General features: G+C 34.2%; 2 protein-coding genes and 1 non-coding gene across 3 annotated transcripts; all 3 read left to right on the forward strand.

Annotated features, from left to right (window-relative positions):
* Positions 1 to 145: 145 nt before the first annotated feature.
* On the forward strand, positions 146 to 2,209 carry LOC145107436 (ribosome-binding factor A family protein). Its single transcript, XM_079044332.1, has 3 exons — positions 146 to 619; positions 1,684 to 1,857; positions 1,938 to 2,209. Exons 1-3 carry the CDS (start codon positions 245 to 247, stop codon positions 2,073 to 2,075), a joined length of 687 nt encoding a protein of 228 aa, XP_078900458.1. The 5' UTR covers positions 146 to 244; the 3' UTR covers positions 2,076 to 2,209.
* A 7,631-nt stretch (positions 2,210 to 9,840) lies between these two features.
* LOC145107437 (P-loop containing nucleoside triphosphate hydrolases superfamily protein) lies at positions 9,841 to 13,258 on the forward strand. Its single transcript, XM_079044333.1, has 11 exons — positions 9,841 to 10,456; positions 10,543 to 10,728; positions 10,897 to 11,082; positions 11,282 to 11,365; positions 11,598 to 11,639; positions 11,758 to 11,829; positions 11,937 to 12,236; positions 12,315 to 12,458; positions 12,546 to 12,614; positions 12,687 to 12,812; positions 12,904 to 13,258. Exons 1-11 carry the CDS (start codon positions 9,998 to 10,000, stop codon positions 13,075 to 13,077), a joined length of 1,842 nt encoding a protein of 613 aa, XP_078900459.1. The 5' UTR covers positions 9,841 to 9,997; the 3' UTR covers positions 13,078 to 13,258.
* A 2,519-nt stretch (positions 13,259 to 15,777) lies between these two features.
* Positions 15,778 to 15,861, forward strand: TRNAL-CAA (transfer RNA leucine (anticodon CAA)). The gene has a single exon. It is a non-coding gene; the product is annotated as a tRNA-Leu (tRNA).
* The last annotated feature ends 1,416 nt before the right edge of the window (positions 15,862 to 17,277 follow it).

The raw sequence follows: 17,277 nt of genomic DNA on the forward strand, positions 1-17,277 counted from the left end.
TTTGTTTTTTATTGATTATTCGGTTCTTATTTTATAAACCAAAACCAATTTGAAATCTCAAATAATAATTAGATTTTATTGAAAATCAATCCAAAAATCCAAATATCCTAACCAAATAGTCCTATCCATCCATCCCTATTCGGTTTTAAACAAACAGCGAACAGCCTATTCTTTCTCGCAGAGCCTCTTCCTCTCTTTCGTATCCTCTTCTGCTCCAGAAGCGACGGAGACGATTTCTTCTGTGATGCCGCAGTCTATCGTTACCACCAATCACCACCGTCCTCCTCCGCTGACTACCAACACAACATGCTGCTCTTTGTCGACTTTCGTACCATCGTTACCGAGATCGATTCGATTTCCAGCGGCGAAATTCGGTTATACGTTGACGTTTTCGCCATACGGGAGTACAACTACTAGTAGAGATAGGGTGGTTATATGTATGGCGAAGGAGAGGAGGGTGAAAATGGTAGCGAAGCAGATACAGAGAGAGCTAGCTGATATGTTGCTGACCGACCAGGTTTTACAGTACGCTATTCTCCCCGAAGCTGCCCTCGGTGCTGACCGGTATCTATCATCTCTTACTACCATCAGTGATGTTGAAGTCTCATCCGATTTACAGGTAACATTATAGGTGATGATACTTTTGAGGTCTAATTGCCTAATTTTAACTTCGTGATTGATATGTTTCGAACAAGGAATGTGATAACTATGTTACTTGTTAAACCTTATATGTACTAAGAAGTGAGGTTTATGTGTCACTCTCTAGGGAAAATTTTCAAATCAAAGCAGCAAATATAAGTTTGGAAGGTATATGATTGACCTAAAGAGTCAATAAACGAGGCTTTTTATTTTGAAATTTATATGTTGACTATGAACCAACCCTAGCGCTTTGATCTTGGATTTTTATTTAGTATTCTTGTTTTTCTCCAAATCCGTTGCAAGTCATTGAGTTAATTGCTGTTCTTGGTATCTCATTTTCAGTTCAGTAACTTTAAGCTACATTGGTGTTATTAAATGACAACATTATGTTTATGAACTGTTATATGTCTGCCACTGCTGAATGGTTATTCTTCTTGCCAATGGCCTAATTGTAGCTCTAGTTTTTCTGAACTACTTATCCTGTTGACCAAGATCAGAAGGAGTCTTACATTTGCTGCTCATTCTTGAGATCAATCAAGCTAATATACCCTATTAGTTGCCCCTAAAATCAAAGTAAAGCGCTCTATGTACTTCACATTTGTTCTTTTCCTCCAGATTGGTAGCAGTGATGGACTACTTTTCCACTATTGTAATTCCCATAACTCCCTTTAATGTAAGATTTATTCGTTTATTTAAACACACATACGAGATTGTTAAAGCCAATTATTGTGAGAAAAATGTTAATCGGCATAGTTTAAGGGAAAGGCTTGATTATTAATCAATCATTTCATATAATTGTACCCTTCAAGATTGACAAAATGGAAGAACCTTGTGGATCCAAACCTTTATCATCAATTCTATAAAAGGATGGCAATGTTTTAGATATGTAATTTTGGCTTGAAAAAGTGCAAACAAGGAAATTTTGCATTTTGCTCTTTTCATGAGCATCTGGAAATGGATATTGTTGTAATTTTGGCATAGTCATATCTAGTTTAGTAAATGATAACTAAAAGTTTTAATGATTATGGTTATTCTCTCTTATAGGTGGTTAAGGTACATGTATCTGTTTTTGGTGATGAAAGAGGAAAGGAGGTTGCCATTTCTGGGTTGAAGTCAAAAGCAAAATACATACGTGGTCAATTGGGTAAGCGTATGAAATTACGACTTACCCCTGAGATCCGCTTTATTGAAGATGATTCTATAGAGAAAGGAAGCAGGGTAAGAAATATGTATATATCATATATGTAATTATGTATGTATAATTATAATTAATAATTCTAACTGATTTGTATTTTTAGGTGATTGCTATATTAGATAAGATAAAGGGTGAGAAGACCACACAGGATCCAACAGTTGACCAAGATGAGTCAACCGATCCAAATTATGACAATGAAGAATGGGAGGATGATGATGATGACATCATCTATGTGAAGTAGTTGTTGCTAGTTGCTTTAGATTAAAACTTGTTTGACTTTATGCATGCTTCTTTTCCCCAAGGTTAGATCTCATCATTGAATGTTCAACATGTTTAGGTCAAAATATGGAAAAGCACTTAATACTTTCACCTTAATTTTTTTTTTACCAATATACTTTTTCTGATATGTAAATAACTTTTGAGAAAGAAGAGGGGGGGGGGGGGGGGGGGGTAGCAAAGATGGTTTGTGTTTTATTTTCATATAATACATTGTCACCGATTTGATTTTCCTCAATGTTAGTTAGGGTTGAATGTTTGTTTATGCAACAAAGTTGTTTTTCAGAAGAAATATGCAAATCATGTTTCATTCATGTCAGCTACATAGATTGGTAAAAAAAAAAAGTGAAACGGTAAACATTTAACATGTGTATTGTCAATTTGTCATGAGGTACCCAGTTGCAAATCCAGTTACATTGTTGCATAGTTTGGCTCTAAATTGAAAGGTTGCATATTGTCTTCATTGAATGCTAGTGCCACGTCATGAGGTTAGAAGTACCATATTATATTACAATGTTGCATATTTTGGTCATAGAATGAAATAAATGTGGTTACATATATTTCGTCTAAAACATCATTTTGTTGCGTAAAAATATAAAATGTTTTAACCTAGTGTATGTGTTAAAAACTTAAAATGGAGTACTTAGGTACTCATTGTCATTTGATTTGTAGTGAAAAGCAATACTTGCTCCACAGAATTATCATTTGTATCGAATCATGTTATGGGGTTGAACTTGAACAAATCCGATTTGGCTAGAATTTGGTAAAAAAAAACATGATCGGTCTAGTCCAATTTTTTTAGATGAATGTTAGTAGTTGAATATTATTGGGTTTTTTAAAAAAAAAAAAAACATTAGTTTATTATACCTTATTGCAACATTGTAAACGAAAGAAATATTGAAGTACTGAAGCTATAAATTTAAAACAAACGTAATACATAAATTAATAAACTTTAAGAATTATAGAAATAATTTCATCTTATAAATCACAAACAGAGCACTCGTAAAATGAGTATTTATTTTATAGATGTGGCTAAGATGGTCAAATTAAAAAAAAAAAAAAAAAAAAAAATGCAGAAAATCCTTATCCCACTTTTCTAAAAAGCCCAATGCATGTCCTTAATCCTTACTCCTTATCTACAACTCTACTACTTATACTTACAGCTCAAAAACCGGACACATGGTTGTGTTATACAATTATAGTTTTACCGCCGAGAGCCCGAGATAACAATTAAATGGATGAATCCAATCAAGAGAGAAGAGAGGGCGGGGAGGAGAGCTTTCAGTTTCACCCCTAAACCACACCTAGGGTGTGGTGTTACTGGGTGCGGTTACCGTTTCCTTTCACCTATCCTGCAGGTATATTGTTCAACCATATTAAAAAAAATAGTCAAGAGTCGTTTTGTGGGAGTTTCGGGCTCGAATCCTAATATGTATTGGGCTAGTTGTGGTATTCTCCTTTCATGCAACAACATTATCTGAAATTTATGGTAATGGTGTTCACCTTGTTCACATCTTATGCAATGCTCTATGTTATGGACAACGAAAAAGGTTTTTGAAATAAGTTTTGGTCCTGAGAGATGATATCAACCACTATATAGCCATATGATGTATCCGTTATGGTTATTTTGTATCCTTTTTTTTTCGTAGAAAATTTTGTTTAGTATACCAAATGATATAACATTATAAACAATATTCTAACTCTCGCTCTCGTCAGCATAAATTTGGCATCTTCCCATGTCCTTTCACCAAACTAGTGAACTACCATTCTACCAAAGACTATGCTTATTCTTTCTTTTTGCTTGTAGATTGTTGAAATTATGCTCACTGTTACAACATGTTAGTGACATAATAAGTTGTATGAGCATGTATGAGATACACACTTAGCTATAGATTATGTAGCAAAAAATAATTTAAGAGAAAATTACATAATTCATCATTGGTTCAAGTGTCAAATTACGCGTTTAGTTCTTATTTTTGAAAATTAACTCGCACTATCTCTTATATGTTTAAAACTTGTATGTGTCGTCCCTAACCATCATCAGAAGGCTATATTACCATTATTAATTTCTTTTTTACTTAATTTGTTATATGTTTATTATTAACCCATTAAAAAACGTTTAAAATATAATGTTGGTCTCATAATGCCCTCAAAGTCCTTTACATCCTAAAAAATCTCTACCATCGACCACCGCCTCTAGTAATGACCTCCGTCATCAACCACCATCAACTCCGAGAGCCATCATCAACCATCCATGTATGATTTCAATTTCATCATATTCATGGTTTGTATGATTTCCTAACAAAAACAAGGCCTTGAAGCAGCAACACGGTGCATCTAGCAACAATCCATATGTAACAAATATCCAAAAATCAATTTAGGTTAAAATATGATAACCATCGATTGTATGACTTCAGAAACATCGATTGTTTCTCTGATAAAGAATCACATATGTAAAAAAGATTAAAAGATCAAAAAACTAATCTACGTTAAAACCTGGAAGAAAATGACATAATCGATCATTTGAACAGACAAACACATCAGTTTGTTTGTGAGTTCGATTTATATGAATTGATCATCTGAGGGAATCGATAAAAAAACAAAAGGATCTGAAATGGCCTTGAAATCCTCTAACTCGATCATGTACACTCGGTCATGAAACGGATCTACACTCGGTTTTTAATTTAAACGTAAAAGAGAAAAAAGACCAATGGTTTCAATTTGAATAGATCAGAACATATCTACACTTGGTTCTAATTATAACATATCTAAAACAGTCTTGAAAGCATCTACAACCATCTGTGACCCTATCGTGGGAGATTGGCTCTAATTCAAACGTATAAGAGTGTGTTTGAGATTTCATTTAAAAACAACTTATTTACTTATTGACTTTTTGAAAACTCAGTAAGTCAAAAATAGTGTTTGACAATAAAAAAAAGACTTAAAATAACTTCTCACTAACCGTAAAAAATGAGATTTCAATAAGTTAGGATTTTTGACTTTTCAAACTCCTTATAACTTTTTGGATTGTAAAATACCCCTTAAAACATGTGTAACGCCCCGATTCTCAGGTATCGATTTTATATAAGAACTTTCTTGTTCTCAAGGTCTACTCGACGAGTTGGTTGCCTTACTCGTCGAGTAGCAGCGGGTTGGGTCGCGGATTTTAGTGGCCTACTCGCCGAGTCCAATATGGGACTCGTCGAGTAGGAGCTGGAGGATGAAACCCTAAATCTCGGGGTATTGCACCCTATTTAAAGGATCATTGGCCTCCCCCAGCCTCCCCTTTACTGCTTCTTGTCCCTCTCAAACCCTAATATGTGTGTGTGTGTGTGCTCCATTGTGTGTTCCAAGCCTTGGGAAGAAGATTCTTAGAAAAGGGAGCTTGAAGATCAAGTAGCTAGCAGCAAGGAGCTTGTGTGGACCTGAAATCTACCTCAGATAGCACCATTTGAAGGTATCAAGTCGTTACCTTGACGTTCATTCCCTCTAGATCTCCTTTGGGTTGAAATTTAGGGTTTTTTATCATGTTATGAAGCTATTCTTGGGTATGAGCTAAGATCTGAAGTTGCAACTTCAGATCTGAACTCTCCTTGGTCTTTAGGTCCATAAAGTTACAGTCTTAGCAAGTATGAACCCTTCCTTTTTTAGTGAAACCCCATTTCAAGTTTAGATTTGGCATTATGGTCCATTAGAGCCTTGCATGCACGTAAAGTTTGCAACTTTATGTGATAAACATGCCTTGGGAAGCTGGATCTACAATATGGAGCCTTAGCATGGCTTAAAAAGCGTCTGAATGGATGATGAATTGAAGGAACTCGGCGAGTCGCAAGGTCGACTCGGCGAGTCATATGAAGATTGTCATGAACTCGTCGAGTTGATGAACAACTCGACGAGTCCGATGAAGATTGCCTTGGACTCGGCAGGTCAGTCGAATGACTCGGCGAGTCGGCTAGGGTTTTTCCCAATCTTTGTACACGTATGAACTCGGCGAGTTAAAGGGAAACCCGACGAGTCAACCACAGATTTCACGACTTCTCGAGTTCGGAAAGGACTTGACGAGTCGGTGAACTGCACTCTACGAGTCGAGTCAACATGGACTGTTGACTTTGACTGTGGGCTTTGACTTTGACCAAGAGTTGACCAGTTGACTTCTGAGGGTATTTTGGTAAATTGGAACTTATGAAAAAGGGTCTTATGGTAACTATAGGTGGGGGAGCTCGTGTTGGTGAATCCGGGAGTTGAGCTTTCTAGTTTCAGACGACAGTTGTGAGGTGAGTTTTCCTCACTATACTCAAGGGTCTACGGCACCAAGGCCGACCCTTTGGATTGTTATACGGTTATGTTATGCTAGAATGATCTGTTAGATCGGTATCCTAGAGGGTAGGATAATATAATATGAGATGTGGTATGATCTGTTAGATCGGCATCCTGGTAGATAGGATGGTGTTATGTGCTCTGTAGTATGATTCGTTAGATCAAGTATTGTCTATAGACTGTTACGTGATTATATGTTATATATGCACATGTTTGTTTTAGCGGTTGAGGCTTATCTGCTTTGTGCGAAAGCCAATAGACCTGGGCATTCCAACTGAATGGTTGAGGGCCTGGGGTATTCCATCCCGAGGATGATTGGACCCATAGTGTGTTGGCATTCCAACCGAATAGTTGAGGGCCTGGGGTATTCCATCCCGAGGATGATTAGACCCATAGTGTGTTGGCATTCCAACCGAATGGTTGAGGGCCTGGGGTATTCCAACCCGATGGTTGACTGGACCCATAATATGCTGTTTATGATTATATGTGTATTGTTGCGGGTATGGGTATTTTGGGGGGAAACTCATTAAGCTCTCGGGCTTACAGTTTCAGTTTATTGTTTCAGGTACATCAGGGGATCGCGGCAAGGCGAAGGCGTGATCGTACAACTCCTCATGTTTTGTCTATGTTTATGGGAAAACTCTGATATTATACATTTTGAAAACAAAGTTGTAATGAATTTTTAATGGTTTGGAATGTTTTTAAAAGTTTAAATTGGCTTAAATTTTTGGGTGTTACAACATGTATAAGTTAAGGCAAAACAAACATTTTTTAAAAAACAACTTATTGACTTATTGACTTTTCCATAACAATAATTAATTCAAACACTTTTAAAAAAAATCATTTTCTCACCACCATAAGTCAATAAGACATTTTGAGGCTCAAAATGAAATCTCAAACACCCTCTAAGAAAGAAAGAGATCGATGGTTCTTTATTGAGAACAAAGAAGAGAGGAAAAGGCCATCAGTTCTTCGGTAGGGTGGGGTAGGGTAAATGTAAATGGTGAGGGGAATGGGTCGTATTTCCTATTTTTAATTTTAAATAATAATAAACATATTAAATTAATTGAAAATAAATATAAAGGGGAATTATTGTCATTTCAGATCAGATACATACTAAAATCACAATAAAACAATATTGCATGGATCAAGCGTGCAATCGTGCATGTTTAAACATATAAGAGACGATCCGATCTAATTTTTAAAACTATGGACTAAACACATAATTTGACACTTGAACCAGTGACAAATCCTATAATTTTCTCAATGAGAGGAAATAATCTATTATTTATTGAAGTGTTAATAAATAATTAAAAATTAGTTAACGGGATTAATTAATTGTGCTAAAGGAATTTTATTAATTATTAGAGATAATTAATGGATAATTCCTATATATAACTATAAGGATTATATTGATAATTGTGACATCCCTTATTTTTCGAAACAAAAGATAAAAAAAACTTTTCTTTACACTTTAAAAATCATAATATATTTGTTTGTGGAAAATCTAAGTATAATAAAACATTTTGCGGAAAATTTTCGTTTTATTAAAATATCTTGAGTAATGATGTTGTTTCAAAATACAAAAACTCTAAGGATGTCATAATCAATCTACAACATATGTTATAAAGTAAAGACTTACGGTCCTAAATACTATTGCAAGTCTTCTCTTTAAACACTCAACATCATATTCAAGTCTCCAACAATCTTAACACCGCTACATGTGATACATATAAATGGAGTGGATCGGGTTTGGAAACGTGGTGAGATACATATGGTTTTCAATCCCACAATGTTATTATGATAATAACATATAATCAATAAACCTGCAAAAACCAACTGTTATCTAACAACACAATATAAATATGTATAAGACAATTTGCCCTTAGTTACCCATCCCACCGATCCTTATATATTAATCCTATAACAATGATCTTATAAGATCTATTATGAAGGATCACTGTAAGTAATGAGTTGACTATACTTATTTGGGGAGTCCTTGGCAGCAAGCGTTAGTCAATAAAGGCAACCACCGGGGGGGGGGGGGGTAGAGTATACAAATAAACCTACGATCCCTTTTCACTGGATTAGTATGATTCATTAACACCAAAAGACTGAGTTTAGTCAGTGGTGACCATCTATACTCTGTTAGATGATTTAGACATACATAGTAGTGGTCTAATACAGAAACGCCATATCTAGTTGTCTAAAAGGTCAAAGGGTGTCTAAAAGGTCAATGGGTGAAGGTGAAGGCAGTAAGAAAGCATGAAAAATGAGCAAGAGCAAGGAAAAGATGCAACAATATAAATAGGATTTATGAATTGTTTCTTTTAAGTTATGTGTCCCTGAAAACAATAGGATTTTGGTGTAATGAACTATTTTGAAGTATTAGGTTTTGTGGTGTTATGATGTAGAGTAAACCTTAGTCATGATCAAGTCATGTACCAATGACATTAAGAACTTGTGATGCTTGCACTTTTATAGTTAAAATGTAGTCGCGGTGTTATGATGTGGATTAATGTAGTTGTGTGTTAATGATCTTGTGTTGTTTGCAATTTTATGGTTTTAAGTTTATGATCTTATGTTGTTTACAATTTAGTACCATTTCCACAACAAACAACCAACACATTGTACACCGTTTGTGCCAAACAAAACATTATATAGAAATCATGATTTAACACTTAAACATTATAGTCAAAAGCAAGGCTTAATGCCAACAAACCAACACCATTTTAGTCCCATTACTACAATCATAGGAACCAACACATCTTACAAGTTGTACCTACTTGAATTCTATAACACCGCTGCAATGACCCATTTTGAAGAAAATGATTAAAAAAAAAACCTAAGACAAGAAAAATAGGGCATTATAAATCCTTGTATATGCTAATGTTGCTTCCAAGTTATTTCTTGCCCTCAGTAATCTTGGGATGATAACGACAACCCTAGCACACCGGTGGGTCAACACAGCCGATAAACAAACATTGTGAGCCATTTGACGGACAACCCCAAAAATGCCTACCTGAATTGAGATAAATTCATGATGTGTATACAATCGCATGGCGACCACAAAGCACATATCACCATTATTTGGTTTTCAAGAGTCAATTTTAGGAAGGGTTTAAGTTCGAAAGCTATATTGAGTAGGAAACTGAATTTAAAAGCTTATGAGATCAATTCCCTACAGATATAGAATTTGGGAAGAAGACAAAAAGGAATTGGCAAAAATGCCCACCTAATGGTTTTTGACGGAGTATAAGTAACGTCGTGTGCCTCAGGGATGGCTAATGCAACTTTTTTAAACCACAATAATGATGGGCCCTATCCATTCTCATAGGTTGGACCAAACTTGAGAATTGGAACAAACCATAGGGACCATTTCTGTACTCTATAAAACATTATTAATATTTCTCATCGCCAAGCTACCGTTAGCAAACCCTCACGCTCTCACCTTAAACCCTAATTCTTATTTTCATTGCCTCCAAAACAACAGGCCGAAACAGCGGCAACATCCCAAAGTTACGAACACAAATTTGCAGAGATTAAACAGTGAAAGTGTGGCTGCCTGCTATGGTGGCTCTTGAGAAAAACCCTAATTTCAAAATCGAAAATGGCGAGGGTTCTAATAGCAAAAAGAAACGAAAGAGGAACAAGAACAAGAAGAACAGTGGAGAGGAAGAGCCTGATTTGGTAGCACAGGAAGTAGCAGAAATCAATGACAGTGAGAAGGAAGAGGAAGTTACAGCGGTGAAAGAGAAGAAAAGTAAGAGGAAGAAGAAAGAGAAGAAATCTAGCGAAGAAGAAAAGGAAAACACAGAGACAGATGATAATAAAGAGGAGGAAGAAGGTGATGAGGGTATGAACATGGAAGAAGAGGCGGAAAAGGAGACAGAGACAAAGACAAAGAAGAAGGTGAAGAAAAGTGGTGGCGACTCTGGAATCATGAGTAGCGATTCATTTACTTCTTTACCCTTATCTGAACCAACAAAGAAAGCTATTCTTGATATGGGTTTTCAGTACATGACTCAGGTAAATTTTGCGCTTGTAGTCTTACCTATGCGACTAATGCGATTGAACTTGTGACTTGTCTTTAACTTGTATATTATGATTTGCAGATTCAAGCTAGGTCAATTCCTCCTCTTTTGGAAGGAAAGGATGTTCTTGGAGCTGCAAGAACAGGTTCTGGGAAAACTTTAGCCTTTCTTATCCCAGCAGTTGAATTGCTATATCATGCTTGCTTTGCTCCTCGAAATGGAACTGGTGTCGTTGTCATCTGTCCAACAAGGGAGCTTGCAATACAGGTTCATGTTCTACCTTGCTATTTACTAATTACAGTTATGTTGTTTGGATCATGAAGCGAACACAACTAATAATCATAAATAGTTAGGTATATAATAAATGTATTACATTTGAAAATGTTTTAGAAGTTGAATTTAACATGATTCTGTGATCTTGTTTATTTTTTACAGACTCATGCAGTTGCAAAGGATCTTCTCAAGTATCATTCACAGACTCTAGGGTTGGTTATGGGTGGTGCAGGAAGAAGAACAGAGTCTGAGCGTATTGTGAAAGGAGTAAATTTATTGGTAGCTACCCCTGGAAGACTTCTTGATCATCTTCAGAATACAAAAGGCTTTATTTTTAAGAACCTAAAGGTACCTTTTTTCATTTCATCTTGTTTTCTTATTATTAACTGATACTTGAGGAAATGGAATGACAAAGCAAATTTTTAAAAAGCAAGGGCTAAATGGGGAAAGTCTCTTTTTCTGACTTTCTCCATTAAGTGGTAATTTAATCTCTTATCTTGATTTGAAATGACCAATTGGATCTATCAATCAATTTTTGGATTTGCAGTGCTTTGTGATTGATGAAGCTGACAGAATATTGGAAGCAAACTTTGAAGAGGAAATGAAGCAGATAATTAAAATCTTACCCAAGGTATGATTCCTTTTTACTTTGCATAATATTGTTTTTTTTTTTATAAGAAATGCAAGAAATAGCACCACATTACAATGCTTTACTAAAAACAAATGAAAGTTGGATGCTGTAAAAGAAAGTATGTTGCTATTTCTTTCATGTGTTTTTATTCATATTAACTGACTATATTACCCTTGTGGTAGTTAGCTTTTGTATCATTAATGAACTGAACTCTGTTCTCTGTAATATGCAGACAAGGCAAACTGCTCTCTTTTCTGCAACTCAGACAAAGAAGGTACAACCTCTTTCCTTCACAATTTGTAATAAGTTTTTTAATTTTTTTCTATTACAAACATTGTACCTTGAAAACTCTAGCTATTTGTATCTTATTTGTTTATATACTTTTTTCTCAGGTTGAGGATCTTGCACGCTTATCATTTCAAACTACTCCAGTGTACATTGATGTAGATGATGGGAGGACAAGAGTAAGCAAAAACATTCTCTTTCTTTTTTTTTTTAACTATATTTTTGAGTTTTCAATTTCAAGTTATGTTTTATATAGTTTATAATATGATGATGTTTTGGGGTGTAGGTGACAAATGAAGGATTGCAACAAGGGTATTGTGTGGTGCCAAGTGCAAAGAGATTCATACTTCTCTACTCTTTCTTGAAAAGGAATCTGTCAAAGAAAGTCATGGTTTTCTTTTCTTCATGCAATTCTGTTAAATTCCACTCTGAGCTTCTCAAATACATTCAAGTCGATTGTTTTGATATCCATGGAAAACAAAAACAGCAGAAAAGAACCACAACTTTTTTTGATTTCTGTAAAGCTGAAAAAGGGATTTTGTTATGTACTGATGTTGCTGCTCGTGGTCTTGATATCCCATCAGTGGTATATGTTCATTTTCCCTTTATATAATTCACCTTAAAACACTAAATCTCCATACATTTTAAAATTTTTTTTTTATAGGATTGGATTGTGCAATATGATCCTCCAGATGAACCTAAGGAATATATCCATCGAGTGGGTCGAACTGCTCGTGGAGAAGGTGCAAAAGGGAATGCATTGCTTTTTCTTATCCCTGAAGAGTTACAGTTTCTTCGATACCTCAAGGTGTGTGTGTGTGTGTGTGTGTGTTGAGTTTCAACTTTCAATATATATATTGAAATTGAAATTCTTGTGTTTGTTGTATGTTAAAAGGCTGCAAAAGTACCTGTTAAGGAGTACGAGTTTGATGAAAAGAAAATGGCAAATGTGCAGTCTCATCTGGTACGTATCAATAAGGGCATTATTGTACTTTTCAAAATTATTATTATTATTTTTAATAATTGGATTATGCAGGAGAAACTGGTTGCCAATAACTATTACTTGAACAAGTCTGCGAAAGATGCATACAGATCGTACTTGTTATCTTATAACTCACATTCCATGAAGGACATTTTTAATGTTCATCGCCTAGATATGCAGGTATTTTGTTTTTTATCTTTTTAATTATTATATGTCCATTTTTTTTTAGTTTCTGAAATTTGTTGTTTTAAAATTTTATATTGTGTAATAGGCTGTTGCAGCATCATTCTGCTTTTCAAACCCTCCGAAGGTAAACCTAAACATAGACAGCAATGCATCAAAGTTCAGGCAGAAAACACGAAGCAGAAATGGATTTAGTGACAGTAATCCTTATGGAAGAAACAATCGTGATGACAACAACAAAACGCAAGTTGTCAGATATTAATTAGCCACCCAATTGTGCCCAGTTTTGAAGCTAATTTAATTTTGTTTTACTCTGTTTTTTTTAAAGTATTATTTAAAACGGTTTTATTTATTTATATTTTATTTTATACTTTGTTTGTATACCTATACCCCATGATTTTTGTTCAAACAACTTGTAATATTTTGTTTCGTCTTTCTCATTACTTGATGATATCTGTGTGGGCAAATTGCATAAAGCCCATTTTATTTTGGTTCTTTTGTGGTTAAGCCATGTATTTTCGTTTTGTTAATGAAAACCACTCGAGTCAAAGTGTAATATAAATAAATTTTTGTCAAAATGTAATAGCTTTAGTGGGATATTTAGTGTCTAAATATTCCATTAAAGCTATAGGATATTGACAAAACTTTATATTGTTTAACCTGCTATAAAATATTCCATTAAAGCTATAGGATATTGACAAAACTTTATATTGTTTAACCTGCTATAGTAAGTCAAGTGGGACGCATTGGAAAATATTGTCAATAGAGCTGAAATGTGGTGGTTAAACAATAAAATGACCAAAATATAATAACTTTTACTTGTTTTTCCCTTGATAAATGATATCTAAAAATTTTCAGAGAAGTTTGTTAAGTTTATCAAGTAAAAAACAAATGGCATCCAGTTGGAGGTTGACTAAAGTATCCAAAATGGATGGACTCCTAATGACTGCTTTATAACAAAATAATCTTTCATTTTGCAAAATTGCCTTATGAATGCTCTTTAATACAGAAAATCTTAAAAAATCTACTCGAATACATGAATATCCATTTTGTCACATGTCAATCTTTCATAAGTTTTGACAATTGTCATTTTGTGATATTTTTGAAATAAATAATATCCACATGTCAAATTCTATTTTATTATTATTATTATTATTATTATTATTTTTTTTTTAATTTTAAAATTAAAAAGCCACATAATACATAGAATAAATTACATGAATGGTCCCTATGGTTTAGGGTAATTTGCGTGTTTGGTCCTTAACTTATTTTTTTAACTAGGAAGGTCCCTATTGTTTGTTTTTGTTATACGTTTGGTCCCTGTCTTACCTAAAAATACTATTTTGCCCTTATTTTTTAGTTTATTTAAATAAACACACCCTTAATCCCACTCCGCTCACCTTACCTTACCTACCCCATCTTTTTTCCCTATTTAAATAATAGTCTTCTTAGGTAAGATAGGGACCAAACACGTAATAAAAACAAACAATAGGGATCAAACACGTAACAAAAACAAACAGTAGGGACCTTCCAAGTTAAAAAAATAAGTTATGGACCAAGCACGCAAATTATCCCAAACCATAAGGACCATTCGTGTAATTTATTTTAAATTTTAATTTTAAAAAATACTTAATGTTTACATTTTGATATTTAATTTTTTTATTTAACCCATGTAATACACGAGTGTCACACCTAATAAATAATATATAAAATGTATATTTTATATTGTGGAATTCTAATAGGTGAAGTTATTTTGGTAAAATTCACTTTGTGAAGGTCTTGACAATTTTGTCCTACATTTTCAAAGGTTGGTCGTTTGGTGATATACTACAAATTTTGGCAAACTTAGTGATTATATTCATTCCATTCTTGTATTGTTTTGAGATAAGGAACCATGAGAAAGGTTGTGATAAATATATGTAGATGAATCATCGTTTCTTGGTGGCAACAACAATATAGAAATGTTCGTCAATGTGGTAGGGAAGGAATAATATAAAACCCTGATAAGTTTTTATAATGATGAGAAAATTTACTGTCTCTGATAAGTTTCTATGATGATGAGAAAATTCATTGTCTTTTACATAGATGAAAGATTGATGACCCCTCTGGTTGTGGAAAAATAGCAATACCTTGTTTTCCAGAAACAATTTCTAAGCATAATGAAATTTTTGAAAACATGCTTACTTTAATATACTTTTTTACTTTAATATATTTTTTTAAGATTGCTAAATTACAAGTAACTTTGCTTCTCAATTCCAAAATTTTCTCAAATACACACATACACCCGCTCATTGACACCAACCCCAACATTCACCCACACTGCCACACCCACCCAACCCGAACATGCATCCGTTCAGAGTGTCATAGAACGAGCATTTGGTGCTCTTAAAAAAGATTCACATTTTGTGAGATATACCAAACTATCCGTTAAAACGTCAAGCATGCATGATGTGCATCACATAATTACATACATATGGGCAGACAATTTGTTCACTACTACATATGGTGATGAGAATCTTTAAGACCACGAGAAAGGTTTGAATGTGGTTTAAGAGACTTTCCTTTAGATATGACCGGTCAAGATAAATTGATTCAAGTTAGAGACTTAACTGCTAATTGGTTATGGAAAAAATATACACAACATCAAGATGTTTGCAACTTTGATATGTAGTAAAATTTGTCTTCTTATTAATTTGTTTGTTTAAAAATTAAAATACATTGATGAATTAACACGTGAGGATAAATTGCGGGTCATTAACAATAATATGGTCTTTATAATAATTTACGTATCAATTAGTTATGAAAAATTTAAAAATAAAATTCATTAGTTATGATATAACACAATTTGCTCACCTTTAATTTAAATCATTTGGTTGGTGATAATAACAAATTAACAAGTACTTTTTTTTTGTTTGCCTTTACTATTAAATAGGAAATAAAATATCCATTACAAAACACAAAAGTCAGGATGGCCGAGTGGTCTAAGGCGCCAGACTCAAGTTCTGGTCTTCGAGAGAGGGCGTGGGTTCAAATCCCACTTCTGACATTTTTGTTACTCTTCAGCTTGTTATGTAGTTTTTGTTACTTTTTGCTAATAACTTATTACAGAAACAAATTAACTTTATATTTTACTTTTAGGCATTTAGCTACTTGTCCTTTGACCTTTTGTCACCTTCGATCCTTTAAGATATGCCTAAATACAAAACAAACTCATTTGCACCTTCAAACCCCAAAATATCTTTATTTTTTCATAGTAGAAGAATCAAAGTTGATTTTAGAACATACAAATCAATATCCTGATATTATAAAATCTGTTGGATCACAATTAATTTTGTATTCTAAACAACATATCGTATACAACTAAACAGCATAATCGTAAAGGATAAAATGTGTTTGCATTGGCACAAATATTTCAAATAACTATTAATCATGTAATTAGGTGTAAATCTCAGTTTTTGTAGAATTAATCACGAAACTCCACTTGGATTCCAAGCTTCTCTCATGAACATATTACTTCACAACAGTTTTAATTTTTTCGAGCATCTTCTAAGTACCAGGGGGAGTATTGAAGGGTGAACATATTTTTTTTTTGAACAACTTAAGACCCATATATTCATAATTCTAGCAAAATGCTAGAATGACAAATGTTAAATTACAAAGGATTCAGAATCCAAGCGTTCCAAAGTACATCGGACTTGGAAGCTCGAAATTTTAACCAAGAAAACGAATGCAAAATAACATTATCAAACAATGTATCTTTCCTAATTTGAACCCCATCAAACACCAAGGAATTTCTAAATCTCCAAATCACCCAACACGTAGTTACCAAAATCACTTGTAACCGTAACTTTTTATTTTGAGAAATTGGTTGATCGTCCACCCAAGAAAGCCATTCTTTGAACAAAAATGAACCCGGGAAAGTCGTTCCACACCAATGAGCGATATGAGACCAAAGAGTCGAAGCCATCTCACATTGAAAGAAAATGTGCTCTGTTGATCCACCTCTCGAATCACAACATGGACACAAAATCGATACTAACTCCATACCTTTTTTTGAAAGATTAAATCTAGTAGGTAATCTGTTTAAAATCAACCTCCAAAGAAAAATATTAACTTTTCTTGGAAGTGAGGAATACCAGGTAGTCACTTGGCCGCCATCAACCAGAGTGATACCATCAATAAACGTTCTAGTAGTCTTAACCGAAAAGACCCCCTCCGGATCTAAAGACCACCGGTACCTATCAGATGCACCCGAGAACACTACTCCTTGTAACGCCTCCAACAACTGAGAAAATTGTTTCTCAACTCTTCCTCTGATCTGTCTATGCCAATCCCAAACCCAACTTCCATTACTGTATCTATCACAAACCAAGCAAAGATGATCATTTTCAAGTTGGATTAGTCTATCGAATCTAACCTTTAATGGTTGATTCCCCAGCCAGACATCAGACCAAAACTGTAT

Source organism: Lactuca virosa, chromosome 4 (genome assembly GCF_052849685.1).
Source record: "Lactuca virosa cultivar CGN04683 chromosome 4, Lactuca_virosa_CGN04683_v6, whole genome shotgun sequence".
Classification (NCBI taxonomy): Eukaryota; Viridiplantae; Streptophyta; class Magnoliopsida; order Asterales; family Asteraceae; genus Lactuca; species Lactuca virosa.